At 39.1% G+C, this 18,067-nt stretch overlaps 1 protein-coding gene across 2 annotated transcripts in view; it reads left to right on the top strand.

Annotated features, from left to right (window-relative positions):
- Positions 1-3,629: 3,629 nt before the first annotated feature.
- The window catches only part of LOC121408766 (mitochondrial sodium/calcium exchanger protein-like), a 49,046-nt gene continuing 34,608 nt past the window's right edge, over positions 3,630-18,067 (top strand). For both annotated transcript variants that reach the window (XM_041600397.1, XM_041600396.1), the window contains exons 1-2: positions 3,630-4,019; positions 6,964-7,116. In XM_041600397.1, coding sequence (XP_041456331.1) covers positions 3,816-4,019; positions 6,964-7,116 — 357 coding nt within the window. In that variant the 5' untranslated portion in view covers positions 3,630-3,815. The remainder of the gene's footprint in view (positions 4,020-6,963; positions 7,117-18,067) is intronic.

The raw sequence follows: 18,067 nt of genomic DNA, 5'->3' as shown, positions 1-18,067 counted from the left end.
GACGAAACTTGTCTCATTTTGCTATTATTGTTTTCTTCTTATGTAAATAGGCGTCATTGCCTCAGGCAAGTTGCTTAGCTCTGTGCAATAATTTTAAAAGGATACTTCGGGCCGAAAATGACATGGTTTAAATAAACAGAGAAGAGAGTATTGGTTTTACGATGGCCCACGTATTCTTTCATGAGCATAATTATTTTTGTCCTGAAAAGGACCACACAAACTCGACTTTCTACACGTGTATTTTTGTCGTCTTCAAGAGAAAAAGACGTATTGCTCATTTAACTGGATAAATTATAATCCCTGACTTCGGTCATGATGAATTGAATCATTCTGAATGGTCATATGATAAACCGAGAAGACGTAGAATCATACAGATTTTTATCACAACACCCTCGTTTTGATTAGGTACTGAATTCACAATTTTTTAAGAATAAATTTGTGTTTGCTGTCAAATCTGAAGAAAATGGGGTGGGGGGGGGGTAGGGGTGGGTCAAAACAGTGCGACATAACCGTATAGCGCCACCTCTTTTCTAAGTTAGTACATGGTCAACAGGCGTGGATCCAGAATTTTACGGGATCGTTTTTAAAACGATGATTAATGGCTTTATTTGGTACTTCCTAAATTACGATTTTTTTTTTTGGGGGGGGGGGCAATTGAATGAAGTAATTCCATTCTCTCCATTTTCCTTTTCCCGGGGTGTAATATTTTCTTTCTTTCATTCCTTGTTTTATTTTTTTCTTGGCTCATAGGAAAGGAAATCTGCAGGCGCGGATCCATGATTTCGAGGGGGGTCAAATTAAAGTCACAAGAGCAGATTTTTGGTGGCGTATATATAGGACTGCCTATATAACGAGTCAAGAATATGTGCGTTTGCTAAGACGGGGGAGAGGGGAGTGTGTCTGGAAAAAATTCCAATTATTCCCATTTATTTCCAGACCGAAAAGTTGTTTATGGGAAGGGGCATTTCTAAGGACGGAAGTCAAAGTACATCGTATTTTTGTTTGCAAGCAAGGTACGGTATCCCAAAATGCCTAATAACACAAAACAACGGAATATTCTTTGAGCACCGTTTGTCATCATTTAATTTTCCACATACTGACCTCAAGTGGAAGCATTTCAAGCATATTCTGTATTTTGTAAGAAAATGACATATCTTAGGCATCAAATTGCGCGCTGAAAATTTTTTATATTCCAACATTAAACCTGAAAAATCAAAGCACTTTTTGTAACCATGAACATGATGGTGTCTAACTGAATAATATTAAATTGATGCGAGCGCGTAACGCGAGCTGAAAATTTTTTATATTCAGACCTAAAAAAGGGACATTATAAGCAAATTTTTGAAATCGGAATACGTACCAGTCTCACTAAAGAAATAATGCGAGCGCGGAAAAGCTAGTTGAAATTTTATGCATATATTGACCCCAAACAGGAATTCATGAAGAGCATACATCTCGCCTTAGTCATCTAATTCGAGTGCCAAGCTCGATCGTACGTAAATATATATATATATTTTTGATTACATCTGAACACTTCGAATTCAATTCACTTCAATTCGAAGCACTTTTTGTAGTATTGTAATCATGAACATGATACGTATCTCACTAATCAATATTGCGACCGTATATTGCGATCGCGAAGCGCGATCTAATTTCTTTTTTTTATATTCAGACCATAATGGGGGCATTCTAAGACTTGTTTGTAGGAATTCACATATATTTCACTCATGTGAGGAAAAAATGATGTGAGCGTGAAGTGCTAGCTGAAAATGTTTTATATTCAGACCTTAAAGGGGGAAGTCATTCTAATCAGTCATGAAAAGAAGCATTAGATTACTACATCAAATAATGAAAGCTCGAATATATTTAGTGTATATTGACTTGAAAACGGAATGTTTTAGTATATATCATTTAATCCCCTTGAACAGGATTTATCTCATTAAACAGACAATGGAAGAACCAGGAGTGCCATATACATAGGCCCTAAGCAAACCATGTTTCATAAAGTCATGAAAAAAATACATCTTATGTAATATAATATATAATAAAATATATGTCGTATAACATGACATTATATAATATACAATATATTTCTTCTTGCCCCACTTCGGTTCTCTTTCTTTCTCCCTCTTTTCTCCTTTTTCCTGTTTTTTATTATAAACGGGATGCGCCCACACCATCGACCCCCCCCCCAGATCCGCGCCTGGTGAAATAAACGTGCGAGCACCACTGATTTGAATTTTCAGATCAGTGGCGAGAACCGAGTTCAGCCATCGTTAAGGATTGATATAATTGAGAGAGAGGTGGGGTCTGTTACCATGGTGACTAAATAGTTTTAGGAAGTATATCATCCACGGTAAAGCTGATATAGAGGAAAGGCTATTCTTTCTTTTCTCCAAATGGGCAAAATACGAAAATGGGGTTAGGTGACTTCGGCAGCCTCCTGAGGGGATAGGCTTTGCTGTGCCCTCACTTCTGATGTAGCTGATAGAAAAAAAAACGCCTACTTTTTCATCTAATTACAGTGGGGTTTTTTTACGTAGACATTTTGCCACATTGGGGGCTCAAAAAAAGCACGATATTTGATTGTCAAGCTATGGATAGGGTGGGGTTACCTTTGACAGGCTCTTGCGGGACTGTGCTTTAATGTGTCCGAATGCAACACGCAGAGCAATGCCTCCTCTAACTTTTCAAGAGGTTTCATTATTATAAAAGCTGCTTTGAAATTGTAGAAAACTCCTTAGCATACCCATCTAAGCAATGTACCCTTCTATCGCTACGCACATTATGCATTTATGCGTGTTAGTCAGTTTGTATTGGTTGTTGATGTTGATGAAAACAGATCGATGTCAATGCACATGCAAATTTTTGACCAGAAAGATGAACATTTTGGCATAAATTCTCATATTTTTCCCAAAAAAAATTAACCGGACTCTGTCCACAAAACCATTGTCATGCTACTGGCTAATTCATTTAAAATTTTCCCATTGTCTGCAAAAAAATATGAAATGATTTTCATGAAAAATCCAAGATGTCCACCAAAATCGCAAATTTTGAACCCCATGGGACGCGATTTGGCAAAGGGGACATCAATATTCATTTACTAGACAGTTCAGGAAATTTTGTTTCAAAAAAGTTGGTTTAAAAATATGATAGTGCGCGGGAGCCCCCTTTTCCGCCTCGACTATAATCCTATAATCCTTTGGGCTATCCCTGGCAATCGGTCGATGGGTCTTTAAGTTTTCTTGTGTTTGTAATTGTATTCCTTTTGCCAGAAATGAAATAAACAAATGAAATAAATCTTTCTATCTATCTATCTATCTATCTACGTGTATCTATCTATCTATCTATCTGTCTGTCTGTCTGTCTGTCTGTCTGTCTATCTATCTATCTATCATCTCTCTATCTAATTGTTTTGTTTTCTATCTATGTATTGATTCATATCTTTATATTTATTCATCTATCAATATTTAATGTTTTATTTTTTTTAATTTTATTTATTTACTTTGTTTCATGATATGAAGATCGAGGTGGAAGAGGTCAGTAGGTTAATTAGATAATTTTGACCTAATAGTTTTCCATACTCTGGTTTTGCCAATTCAACTGGCATTCCATAATCAATTGTGATTCGGTGGGAGGAGCAGCAGCAGACCAGAGGCGGAGCCAATCGTTAATATGTTTTCGGTTCAACTTTCAGCTCTGAAGTCAATTAAGTATTCATAATGACATAGGGCAGATGGAGTGTTAAACATCATTTTTTTCTGACCGGTTCGTGTGAGGGAGCTTATCTGCTGAAAGAAGCAATTGTTTTCACAATGTACCAGCAGCTCATATTGTTCGTTTTTCTGTCCGGTGCGCTAAGCTCTCCCATCGGGGAAGATGAGGGAGAACTGAACGATGACGTCCCGCTCCCAATTATTTTTGTGAAATCACTGGATAATCGAATGAACATCCACCGGTACAGGTCCAATTTAACAACACTTGCTGCTCCTACTGCTCTTCCTGGCAAGAATATTCCAGTAAGATCACTTTCTTGTTTTATGTTCAGCGAAGTTGTTGTAATTTAATTAAATTTTGTAGGCCTACAAAATTATTGTGATTGTTGTAAATCAATGTAATGACATGTCAGAAACATGTTAAATAAATCCACAGAAACGATGGTTATTCCTGTCTAACTATTAAACTTCGCACACGTCACACCGAAGCTTCAGCTCTCATCCTGTTTTTCCTCTTGCATGTTCATGAATTTTGTTTTCCTATTTTAACTGCTCTCCATGATAAATCATGTTGTAAACATGTTATATCATAACCTTGTTCATTGAATGAGTGATTGCAGTGAGAGATGGTGAGAGATAAGACCAAAATAAGCCTGAGTCATATCGATTATTTTGAAAACCGGTGTTCGACAGCTTTAATTCGATCGAACATCGATTCATAGAATATTGAAGGCGGGGAAAATTTAGTCTTGTTTTTTTGCTCCTGCGTCGATGCGATGCGCTATATATAGCTATACATGCACTACGCACTATGCGCTGGCGTTGGCCAGATGAGCGTAGCACAAGCAGATGACAGAGCAAGGTTCGTTTGTATTTTCCATGATCACAAATCACACAAAAAAAGGCCAGGGACCAATGCAGAATTCTTCCCAAAATATCTTCAACAATGATATTTGCAGATGACAACATATAAGTTTAAAATGAAACAATAATAAAGACATGAATCACGCAGAGTCGATCCGAATGATTTTTGGTCAACTAGCATTCGCAGTCCATTCACCAGCCCCGTCCGCAGCTCCGTACACTCACTCTCCCGAAACGACAGGCGTGCTTGTCAGTGCCAGCAAACAAGTGCAACCAACATAGAGCGCTGTAACTTGCCTGAGATTGTGTAGTTGGATCCAAAATGAGCTCCAAATAAATTTATGGGAATAAATACGCAATCTGTGGATGGTCATTTGAATCGCTATTCAATGCTGATATAACGATTGTGAGGAAAGATTATGGAATATGAGTTATGACGATGTTCGAGAATTAATCCTGAATGACCTGATAATGACAATCCATTTTTTTTTTGACACAATTGAGCATGCGACCGAAATAAATACGAATGTTTCGAATCGAACCCTAAATTCATCTGAATTATTACGATTTAACAAGATTTTATGGTCATACTAAGAATATTGACGATGTCAGCAAAGTATGTTATGTTTATATGGAAGAATTAATACTGGCATTATTTCTATTGTTATTCCATCTCTGGACGTCTCCTCCAAGCTCCGAGAAAATAAGCACAATGCGCATGCGTGTTCAATGACGTATGACATATTTTCCCATTCATGAAATCAGACTATCAGAGCCCAAAGTTGGTCACAAACTAGCTTCAAATTGATGGGAAAAAATATCAAACACAATTTTCTCTGTTTTGTCATGTAAAATGTTATTATATGGTGATATTACGAACTTGAAAAGAGTTTTTGCATGTAGACAATGTTCGAGAATCAATCCTGACATGAATTATTTTTTTTAGACAAGTGCACTAACTCGACTCAAGAAGTCAAGTCGATCGTCATGAGATGTCCGCCATTGAAAATTGAAACAAAATACAAATGTTTCACATCAAGCTCTAAATTCATATTAATGATTATCATCTGCAAATTATTGTTAAATATTACGATTAAATAATGTTCTGTGGTCATGATATCAATATTGTTCATGTACGTTGATTGCGTCAAATTCTGGCCATTTTCTTGTTTGATTAAAGAACAGTACTGCGCATACACGATCGATGGCCATGACTTCCATTCATGAATTCATTGTGCATAAATTATCTCGGCACGAGCAGACGAGTAAGACTCAAACTATGATCGAAATAAACTTCAAATTAATGGTGAATAGCATCATAATTACACAATCGGTTTCATTTTGGGGGCAATAGAAATCAAGTAAGTAGTAGTCAAGTTGGACATTACTGATATTTTGATGATTGATTGTGTGAACCAAATGAATCAGCCGGACGATGTATTTTTTTTTTCGATGCACCGATTTTGCAAAATCTGCACCGGTGTTCGATGACATCGCTCGAACACCGATTTTAAAATCGATTCGACTCAGGCTTACATGTACATGTAGACCAAAACTAAAAAAAAAAAAGCTTCAGTCCCTGTAAGTGTAATTTGTTTGTTTCGCTGAAGTATGTTTGGCTCTAATTTCACCAATATAGATACTGAAGTCTTCAACTCTTTTGGAGGCCCGTACGTAAAGACAATAACTATTAGCAGTTACATTTGATCTAACCGTTGGCAACCTGATTTTCGGATAGTTTTTTGTATATAAATATCACATTTTTGGTTTAAAACTTACATCCAACTTGACAAGAAAATATATTGAAATTAAGAAATGTTGTTGTTGTACCTTAGACCGCATTTAGCACTGACTCTTTTCAAATGATGATCAAAACATAGTCATCCATGATCCTTTCGTTGGTCATCGAACATTGCCATCTTGAATGACGTCATCATCCTTTTTGATGTCATTACCAGTCACAATGTATCGATATTTGTGTCACCGTGTTGCAGTCTAGTTCTGTTTTTATAAGATACTTTATCTTGCTTCTTAATTTTAAACAGATATTAAATGCAAAAAATCTACTGTGAACTGCATGTTCATTACATGCTTCACTCATCGAGGGTAATGCTAAATAACTTAAGAAAAAAATTAATTGGAATAAAAATTGTTCTCTGTTCAAGAATCTCTGAGCTCATTTATTCAAGACCTTAGTAATGGCTGTTAGCCTGTAGGCCTATTTGATTTTGCCATTTACCATTCATTGCAGCCCTTCAAAAGGACTCAAACCCCCAGTAATAAGTTTGGGACTTTGGGGTTGCCTCTCTGTTACAATTTGTTATAATTCAGGGAAAATTAGTAGATTGATGATTTGATATCAACATTTGACATTTATTTGCAGTGTGGAGATTATCACACATTCAACTCTTCAGCTAAGAAATGTGAATTCATCCAGACCAACGGCGATTGCCAGAATTCAGATGGTTTTATCAATTATCTTCAGGTCATCTATTGCTCCTTTCCAGGTCTACGGCCTCTTGGACTTGTGTGTCTGGTAAGTCAAAAACTTTATGCTAGTTTCTATCATAGTCATTTGACATGAAATTAAAGTAAAAGTGCCTCATGCTTGACGATTGCATGACAGCATGGCTTGTAGCTACAGAGCTGCCAATTTGTCCGATTTTACTCTGAAGTAGGAAAATTTTTGTTAATAGGGAAAAGTGACACCATACAGGATTTTTTGCTAGAAATATGATTTTTTTTTAATTTTCAGGATATTTCTCCTAGAAGTATGATTTTTAAAACATGTAAGATTGATGAATTTCGGTATATTTTTTAAAATTTTAAGAAAAATAGGATTTTAGGCTTGGATATTGAATAATTTTTTTTTACAATTAATGTTGGCGGCTCTTTAAGCAAAGGAAAATGGAGGAAGAAGAATACTGTGCCAGGCTTTTTCGTGATTTCAGGCTCTAAAAACTAAGGCTTTTTCAGGGTTTATTTTGTATAGCACATATGAGACTTTGATGCTTCCTGGCATTTTAAGATCTAACCTAGATGTGATATCGGACTTTGTAGGCCACAACAGTTTACCAGTGATTCATGATGTGGAGAGAAAGACAATTTCAGATCATACTTTACAGGTCAAATAGAAGAATTCTTGAGAAAAAAAAGGAATCTCTGACAAGATTGAAATTGGGTGAAAAATAAGAAATGGAATTTCCTAACTTTATATTTGAAATGGTGATCCAAGTGAGCTCTTAGGCCCGAATTCACAAAGGTGGTTTTGAAAACCCACGGTTGAGTCCATGGTTTATGTAGATTTTCTGTATAAATTATGCTCAATTTAGCGCGTATCGGGCGCGTGTATAAAATGTGTCCAACGCTGATGCGCGCTTTTGTCACAGTGCGCCAAATTGACGCCTGTTACCATGGTTATATACGCTATTTTATTCATGAGTCCACTGTTTGAAGAGTGGACTCGTGAATAAAAACAGTGGACTCATGAATAAAATAGCGTATTTAATCATGGTAACAGGCGTCAATTTGGCGCACTGTGACAAAAGCGCGCATCAGCATTGGACATGTTTTATACACGCACCCGATACGCGCTAAATTAAGCGTAATTTATACACGAAATCTGCATAAACCATGGACTCAACCGTGGGTTTTCAAAACCACCTTTGTGAATTCGGGCCTTAATGTCTAGATACTTTTGTTTTATTCATTGAATCTACAATATTTATTTCTGTATGCCTCCACACATGTTTTGGGTCATTTATTTGCCCATACTAGGCCTACCACCACTAAACATGTATGACTAAAATCAAGGTCATTATATCCCAAACATAATAGACACAGCCTCGTTGACTGTTCTGCAGGGTTGGGCTCAATTACAAGCGAACTGATCACAGGGTTGGCATATTTCCCACTTCGGAGGCTTATTTCCCGGACGCCGGGAAATAAGCGGTATTTACCGCTTTTTTCTGGTATTTACCACTTTTCACTGGGAAATACCGGGAAATATAATTTTCCACTCACTTTCCTATAGGGATTGTCAAATTTTGAACATAAAGACAAAGGTGTGAGTATGGTTGCTCTGGTGTGTACCATTTGTGTGTGTGACTGTGTGTTTATGTTTGTGTGTTATCTATGTCTGTTATCATGAAATGCTGGAAAAAATACAATAAAATAATAAAAAGATCCCAAAAAAACATTAATGCCTTATGCACCAGCTAGAAGCCTGAGATCATCACACTAGCAACTTCTTAAGACTCCAAGACACGTGTAGCATATGCATGAGCTTTCTCTGCCTCAGCACCTTCTCTCTGGAAATATTTACCGTAAAATTTAAGAATTATACAATCACTGGAGACCTTCAAATCCAAACTGAAATCTTATCTTTTCTAACAGTTATTGACACTTTGACACTCATCCAAACTTTCTCATTCTTTCTTTTTTTGTGCACCTCGGAATAGAATATTTCTAGATAGATGGCGCTATATAAATGCCTATTATTATTATCTAATTGCATTGACGCCTTGTTAGCTCTGCCCTGGCTTTCTCCCTCATCCAAATTCATCCAAACTTGGTAGACATGTTGTCCAGCATCCCTAGTTGTGCCTCGTCTTCCATTTTCCAAAATCACTCATACATGACCATCCAGGTGCCATTTTGTAAATTTCAAGTCCATTTGCATACCATTCCTAATCTCGTCCTAACTCCCGCATCCTGCAGGCCACAGACTTCTAACAAATTGCAGTAGATTGTTTAAGAGTTGCTCTTTCATATAAAAAGTCTTCTTGCCCTAAATTCAAATCCAAGATAGTCTATGTTCAAAATGTTCATATTTATTGAAATGCAAATTAGGAAAATCATAAAATGGCCATAACTTTGTTTTTATTTCCATCTCACTAATGGTATCATCCTTCAAAATTTCAAAATTTACAAATAGCACCCTCTATTGCAAAGTCAACAAATAGTAAAAGGACAATAACTTTGTTGTTATCATTCATTTCGGTCTTATATTTTCAGGGCTGGCTTATGATATCATCCTTCATCATCTATATTCTTTTTACGCATCAGTGACCATTACATTTAAGAAATAGTGCCCTCTATCTATAATTGCAAAATAGCCATTTATTTCCTTGTTTTCATTAATTTTGGTCTAATATTTTCAGGGTTTGCTAATTAATGGTAACATCCTTCATGATTCACAGGTTTGTTACGCATCAGTGACCATTACCCCTAGAAAGAGCGCCCTCTACTGAAAAGTCGAAACTAGTAAAATGGCCATAACTTCTCTGTTTTCAATCATTTTGGTCTCATATTTTCAGGGTTTGCCTCTAGTATCGTCCCTCATATTTATTTTTTTTCAGTGATCGTTACCTTAATAAATAGCGCCCTCTATTCAAAAGTCTCAAAATGTAAAATTGTCATAACTTCCTTGTTTTAATTCATTTTGGTCTTAAGTTTTCAGGGTTTGCCAATTGTATCATTCCAAATAATCCACCTTTGTTTTACACATCAGTGACAATTCCTTTAACAAATAGCTCCCTCTAATATTTTAAAAATGTATATCATCTATTATAATAGTTTTCTATTTCCTTTTGTTTCTTGCCCTCTATTAAATCACAGGCATCAATGCATGCACATCGTTCTGAAATGATTGCAGTTCTAGTTTAGATATGATGTTCTTCATTAAAGTTATATTAAAAGAATTCCAACATTAAAAATTGCATAATATGAGTTGTGTATTTTTTTAGGCTACAACAAAATCTTTTTCTGTAAGCAATATCAAATTTCAAAACCAGCAACCACTAGTACACACTGATACATGTACACACTAAAACTCCTTACATGTACATACAATAGAATACTGAGCTGTATTCACACTTAAAAACAAAAATCATATTGTAATGAGATACAATGGCATGTAAAAAGTTAAACCCTGGGAGAAATATTTGTTTATGTTTTAATATAATTATTCAATTTCCAGGAACATAATTTGAGTTTGTGTACGTATGTGTGGACTTATAGATCCTATGTGTGTTTGGGTAGGTACTTGTACATGTATGCAGTTTGGATTTTATCTGTTTGTGTGTTTCTACTATGAGTTTTTGTGATTCTAATATTTTAGAACACTATTTACATTTGTTGAGGTTAAAAAAAACTAAAATTATTAAAAAAAAGAATAATAAATTATATTTCCCGTTTTTACATATTTACCGGACGCCCATTGTAGCGGCGTTAAATGAGCACATCAATGCTACCACATATAACTCATGTTTCCCTTAAACTCCATATCTCCCAGTATGTCCAGTAATGTAAACACAAATTCACATTCCACTCCTAACCTTTGCTGACCCCTGCGAGGACATTATTTGACCGAAGGGAACATGAACAGACCCATTGCTAGTTATGATATCATTTCACCAAGGAGCTTCATGTAGATCACAGTGTTATAGTTGTTATGCTAGAGGGGAAAACAGTTGGTGAGTAAGACACTTCATTATTTATTGTCATTTTCTTACATAAATGTTTGAATAAATGTAGTTATAGTGAAACTGTAAGACTATATGTATTTATGTTAACTCCTGAAGCGAATATGATGAAGAATTACATGTATTGTTATTTTGACGTATATCATATGAGTATATTCCTTATATCTACACTACAATGAACATTTAGAAATGATATAGACATTGATGAGATGAACATTGTTTTCTTTGTCATACAGTTAAACCACCATCGCTAACCAGCGGAATTAAAGGCATCATGCAAATTATGAAATGTTTCTGCTGTCAGGATTATTTAGATGTGTGCGTTTACAAGTTTCCATCAGTGTAGCGATAACGCAGCTACATTAAGTTTAACAACTGTTTCAAGGAACCTAATTGCGATACATTAACTTCTATTGACTGGAAAGTACCGAATGGGACAAAATGTCTGCAGAGCTCAAGCAATCATGTATAGGATACCAGGGGAATCTCGCCAGGAGGTACAAGGAATTAGAGAATCTCCTTGTTGATAACAAAACATTGAAGCAGTGAAAGTGAAGACTGATCAACTTCACAACGTGTTCCAACTTTATGAAGCCAAGTTTAAGGAGTACATTGCATCGATAAACGATGAGCCCAGTGATACTGAGGACGCTCTGCAGCAGTTCAACTCCGCAAAGCAAAACAAAGAGGAGTTTGATGAAAGGGTGATGACATGGATCAATGCAGCGGACCTTTCAACTAACCCAGTGGTTCCAGAAGACGATTGTCGCTCTCTTGGATCAAGGAGATCATCTCGCTCAACCCACAGCAGTGTGAGTTCTAAAGTTAGCATGAGAGCGAAGGAGGCTAGGGCACGGCAGATAGTAGCAGAGCAGAAATTGAAGCAGCTCGCCGAAAAGAAAGCCTTAGAAGAACAGAGAAAGAAATTGGATGATCGTCTTGCCGAGTTGGACATTAAAAATGAAAGGGACAACGCTGCCATTGAAGCAGAGTACTGGACTCAAGAAGCTGAGGAAGAAGTACAAAGAGAAACAGACTGGATGGGTCAAGATGTAGGTAGGAAGCCAAATATATCTAGTATTAAGGGAATGGGATTCGCATTGCCTGATATAGAGGCTAAGAATATAGGCATTCAAGGCGTCCTAGAAGATAACATTCCTGGGCTAAGCCCCAGTTCTATATACCTATCTAAAGAAAGAAAAGTACGCCATATTGAAGGGAAGGGTAATGATGTTACTGCCAATGACGTAGATTATTTCCAGGCTGATCCAATGAATATCAATCACAATGCAGCACAGCAGCTGTGTGATTCAATGATGTTAGCAATAAATATGCCCAAACCAGAATTAGTATGTTTTGATGGTGAACAAACGAAGTACTGGAATTTCATTCATGTATTCGATGTCAATGTTGCATGTAGGATAAAGGATGAGAGAACCAAGTTAATGTACTTAACCCAGTTCTGTGTAGGGAAAGCCAAGGAAGCTATAGAATGTTGCGGGCTGATGAATCCAAAAGATGGGTATAAGCAGGCGCGTAAAATTCTACAGAAGCAGTTTGGGCAACCACATATCATCACTGAATCGTTAGTAAGAAAGGTTGTAAATAGACCTCAAGTAAAGCCAAATGACAGCAATGCATTGTCGGATCTAGCTCGCGAAATTGCGCAGGTGTCAAATTACACTAGAGCAAATGGGGAATACGGCAGACCTCAATGCCAGTGATACACTCATTAAGATCCATCATATTCTGCCAACATATCTGCAATACAAATGGGCGGAGAAGGCAGACTGTCTCCTCGCGGCACAAGAAACACCCAATTTCGCCCATATGATTGATATGATAGAAAGAGCCGCCCAGATATCAAGTAACATGTACGGTAGGAGCATCGGGAAACCAGGTAATGATTCCTCAAAACCAAGTCAGAAAGGCACCACCAGGAACCCACCAGGACGCATGGTTACATCCTTGGCTACTGAGGGCCAGAGTTCACAAGGGGAACAAATGCGAAAATGTCCATGCTGTGAAGGTCAACACCAGCTAGGCACATGTCCCAAATTCAAAGATAAGCCTCGGCGCGAAAGGTTGAGATTGGTCCGTGAGAAAAGGTTATGTGATAATTGCTTCAAACCTAATCATGTGGCGAGAGTTTGCAGATCGCCGCCAGCCTGCACAATAGAAGGTTGTACTTGGAAACATCACAGCCTCTTGCATTTCACCAAAGAGGAGCCACAATCTGACATCCCTGCCACTGATGTCAATGACTTGGCGGCAACTACTGAGGACCCATCTGGAACAAACCTTTCCATGGTTGGGTCAAGAAGAGTTTGTCTCAGAGTCCTTCCTGTGAAGGTGAAGGCAAATAACAGGCAAGTTGAGACATGGGCCATTCTCGACAATGGAAGTGATGTCTCTTTATGTGATAGAAGTCTGGCAAAAGAGCTAGGACTTAGAGAAAAGGAAACCCAGTTTGCGTTAACAACCATCAGCCATGATAACTGTACAATGAAAGGTAGTGAGGTGAGCTTTAGTGTGATGGGAGTAGAAGAGTCAGATGAAATAGAGCTAAATGGTGTCTGGACTGTAGACAAACTTCCAATCTCAAAGGAAAGCATTCCAAGCCAAGATGATATTTCAAAATGGGCACATCTCCGAGGGATTGCACTTCCACAAGTAGAGCAGGGCCAAGTAAAGCTCTTGATTGGCGGAGACGCACCCGAAGCATTCTGGATTGTTGAAGAACGGCGAGGCAAAAGGAAGGAGCCCTACGCCATACGGGGTCTCCTAGGTTGGACATTAATGGGTCCTTCTGATAGAGTCAAAGATCGCAGAATGTCGACATTCAGGACAAGTATTGTTCCTGAAGAAGACAATCATCTACATGAACAGGTGGAACGCTTCTGGAAGATGGAGTCTGCAGGATCGTTACTTGAAACTGATGTTGGGGAGTCTACTGATGACAAAAAGGCTAGACAAATGATGGAAAATTCCATCAAGAAAGTCAATGGCCACTATCAACTCGACCTGCCATGGAAGCATGAGCAGCCAAATCTTCCCAACAACCGTCGTCTAGCAGAGGTGAGATTGCGTTATCTCAAGAAGAAACTAACAAAGGATGACCTGCTGCTCCAAATGTACAAAGACACAATGCAAGGCTATTTAGATAAGGGGCATGCCAGGGAAGTTCCTGCTGCAGAAACCATGAAACAGGCCTGCACAAGAGAGGTACAATCAAGCAAGAGATGGTACTTGCCTCACCACCCGGTCTTACATCCACATAAACCAAATAAGGTACGCGTAGTATTCGACTGCGCCGCGAAATATCAGGGCATCTCGCTCAACAGTCAACTACTACAGGGCCCGGACTTCACCAATAGCCTTGTTGGCGTGTTGACCAGGTTTCGCCAAGGGAAAATTGCCCTTGTAGCTGACATAGAAGGGATGTTCCATCAGGTCAAGGTTACACCACAGGACTGTGATGCACTCAGGTTTCTATGGTGGCCAAATGGGGACCTGCAGAGAGAACCAAAGGAATACCAGATGTTAGTACATCTATTTGGTGCAACGTCATCGCCAAGTTGCGCAGGGTATGCCCTACGCAAAACAGCCGAGGACAGTCAATTAAACCAAGATGATGAAGCTTTCAGAACAGTCACTGAAAACTTTTACGTTGACGATTGTTTGAAGGCTGTTGAGACTCAAGAAGAAGCGGTAACTCTTGCCCATAAATTGCGCTGCCTCCTTCAGAGTGGAGGATTCAGACTGACGAAGTGGATAAGCAATGACCCTGTCGTATTGAAGACTATCCCAGAGTCTGAAAGAGCCAAGTCAGTACTCGACCTTGGGCTCAATGACCTTCCAACTGAGCGGACTCTGGGAATTCTATGGAATGTCAAGACGGATATGTTTGAGTTTAAGGTAGCAGTCAAGGAGAAGCCCCTAACTCGGAGAGGAATATTGTCGGTGACGAGTTCTCTGTATGATCCGTTAGGATTTGTCTCACCATTCGTTCTCACAGCAAAGATCCTGCTGCAAGACACTTGTGCTCAAGGTCTTGGATGGGACGAGGCAGTTGGTGGGGCTGAGGAATCAAGATGGAGGCAGTGGTTGGAAGAGTTGCCTCAGCTTTCTGACATCTCCATCAACAGATGCTTGAAATCAAAGTCTGATAAGGATATCAGGATCTATGAACTCCATGTCTTCTGTGATGCCTCTCAACGAGGGTACGCAGCAGTGACTTATCTGCGGACAATAGACACAGCCGGCAATATTCATTGCAGCTTTGTCTTCGGCAAGACCAGGCTTTGTCCTTTGAAGGTTATGACTATCCCAAGGCTAGAACTCTCAGCAGCAGTACTAGCATGTTCGATAAGTGAGACAGTGAAAAGAGAACTCAGGCTGCCTGTCACATCAACTACTTTCTGGACGGACTCCACCTCGGTCCTCCAGTATTTGAGGAATGAGAGCAGGAGATTCCACACATTTGTGGCTAATAGAATCTCAAAGATTCAAGACGTGTCAGATCCCTCGCAGTGGAGACATGTGGATACCAAGTCTAATCCTGCGGATGATGGATCGAGAGGAGTCCCAGTCAGACAGTTGGGTCGTTGGATCAAAGGGCCAGAATTCCTGTTGAACGAAAGAGACACGTGGCCAGTGAACCCAGTTGTGTCACAGGGTAACATTGAAGAACTCAAGGTTGACCCAGAGGTAAAGAAATCACAGGTATATGTGACGATGGCCAGCAGTAGTTTGGATGAGCTCATGAAAAGATTCTCTACCTGGACTCGCTTGAAACGAGCAGTAGCTTGGATTTTGAGATTTAAGAATTATATAAAGTCAAAGGTGACTGGCGATATCATCTCCAGAGGAGACTTGACGGTTGACGAGCTGGAAAGTGCAGAGAGGGAAGTGATTTGTCGATTACAGAGACAATCATTCCCCTCAGAATTCCTTACTGGGGCCGGAGAGAGGATGGTTTCTCTCGATAAGCTGGATCCCATCTTAGTAGATGGACTCCTACGAGTGGGAGGGCGACTGGATAGAGCACCTGTAGAGAATAGTTTGAAACATCCATTAATCTTACCGAGTCATCATCATGTCACTGAGCTGATAGTCGTAGACCATCATCAGAAGGTCGGGCACAGTGGAATGGGCATGACATGGACATCCCTGAGAGAGCGTTATTGGATAATTAAGGGTGGTGCTACTGTTCGGCGTATCATTGGTAATTGCTTTAAGTGTAAGCGTCGCAATGCCTCAAGAGGTCAGCAGTTTATGGCTGATCTGCCCGAAGTGAGAGTAACGCCAGGTGAGCCCCCTTTCACCAACACTGGTGTAGACTTTTTCGGGCCATTTCTTACCAAACATGGTCGTAGTATGCAGAAAAGGTATGGATGTGTGTTCACCTGCCTTGTGACGCGAGCAGTACATTTGGAAATGGCATCCAGCTTGGACACCGACTCATTCATTAACACCCTACGTCGTTTCATTAACCGTCGAGGTCAACCCAAAGTCATGCTAAGCGACAATGGGACAAACTTTAAGGGTGGCAATAAGGAGCTCAATGAAGCTCTTGCTAGTATGGACCGTGTCAAGGCCAACAAATATTTGACTATCAGGGGCATCAAATGGCACTTCAACCCCCCAAGTGCGAGCCATATGGGTGGCGTGTGGGAGAGGGTTATCAGGTCAGTAAGGAGAATCTTGACAAGTCTCCTACAGCAACAGACACTGACCGATGAAGCATTGATGACTCTTTTCAGTGAAGTAGAGGCCATACTAAATGCCAGACCACTGGTAAACCTGAGCATGGATGCCAGAGATGATGAACCCTTGACACCAAATCACCTTCTTTTGCTCAGGAAGAGTCCGAGCTTATCTCCAGGGATCTTCAAAAAGGAAGATTGTCTGCTCAGAAGAAAATGGAGACAGGTTCAATACCTAGCGGATCGCTTCTGGTCAAGATGGGTCAGGGAATACTTACCATTATTGCTGGAGCGACAGAAGTGGGTAAAGCCTCGAAGGAACTTTGAGACTGATGACTTAGTCCTTGTTGTGAATGAAGATATGCCTAGAGGTCGGTGGCCTATTGGCCGGGTAGTTGCAACACACCCAGACAAGCGTGGCCTTGTAAGGCAAGTTGAGGTTAAAGTTGGGTCGAAATACTATAAAAGGCCGATATCAAAGCTATGCCTTCTCGAAGCATCAAAGTAGGATTGCAACATTCTAGAAGTGGTTCTTTCGCACCCCTTGAGATGTGTCTGAAGCACATAACGACATCCCATAGTTCGATTCTTATAGATTTCTGTCTGTGCTTTGTTATAACATAAAGTTATGAACGTCTGTTCCTAAATATATGGGGCTATAACAATGTCTCAAATTAACATGTGCATGGATGCAACTAGAAATACAGCGCATGCTATGTATGGCATGCATCACCTTAACTATTTCCCGCTCTGACGCGATTGACACCTGCACTATAGCTTGCTTCAGTCGATTCTTGCTGACACTCCACACGTACAGACATAGCCATTGTATTTAGCTTATTATAAACTTAAATCTGTTGTGCGCGGTGCATTCTCGAAAAATGCTAAAGCTTAATTTAACGTGGCCAAATTACCATTAACTATGGTGCCCTTTGAATAAAAAGCACCCTTGGCATACAAGATACATAGAACTAGGTTATATAGTGTTAATTTGATTTCTTTCTATATAGGAAGACAAAATGTGAAATTTGTACAAATTTACATGGAACTTGTCAAAATATTGTCTAAATGGTATTAACCGTAGATGTATACCTGTATTTGTGTTCTTTTATTAAGTATTCATGTTTTCATGCATATTGAATTTTAATTGACATTTTGCTTTCGTATATTTCCTTCATCACTCTCTGTATCCCGCCTTGCCATTCTTTCTCCCACTCTCCCTCTCCTCTTTCTCACTGACATTATTTTTATCTATCTCTCTCTCCCCTGCATGCTTATGAAATACCTATTTTCT

The sequence above is a fragment of the Lytechinus variegatus genome, chromosome 2 (genome assembly GCF_018143015.1).
Source record: "Lytechinus variegatus isolate NC3 chromosome 2, Lvar_3.0, whole genome shotgun sequence".
In the NCBI taxonomy this organism is placed as follows: domain Eukaryota; kingdom Metazoa; phylum Echinodermata; class Echinoidea; order Temnopleuroida; family Toxopneustidae; genus Lytechinus; species Lytechinus variegatus.
This window is presented reverse-complemented; position numbering and strand designations above follow the sequence as displayed.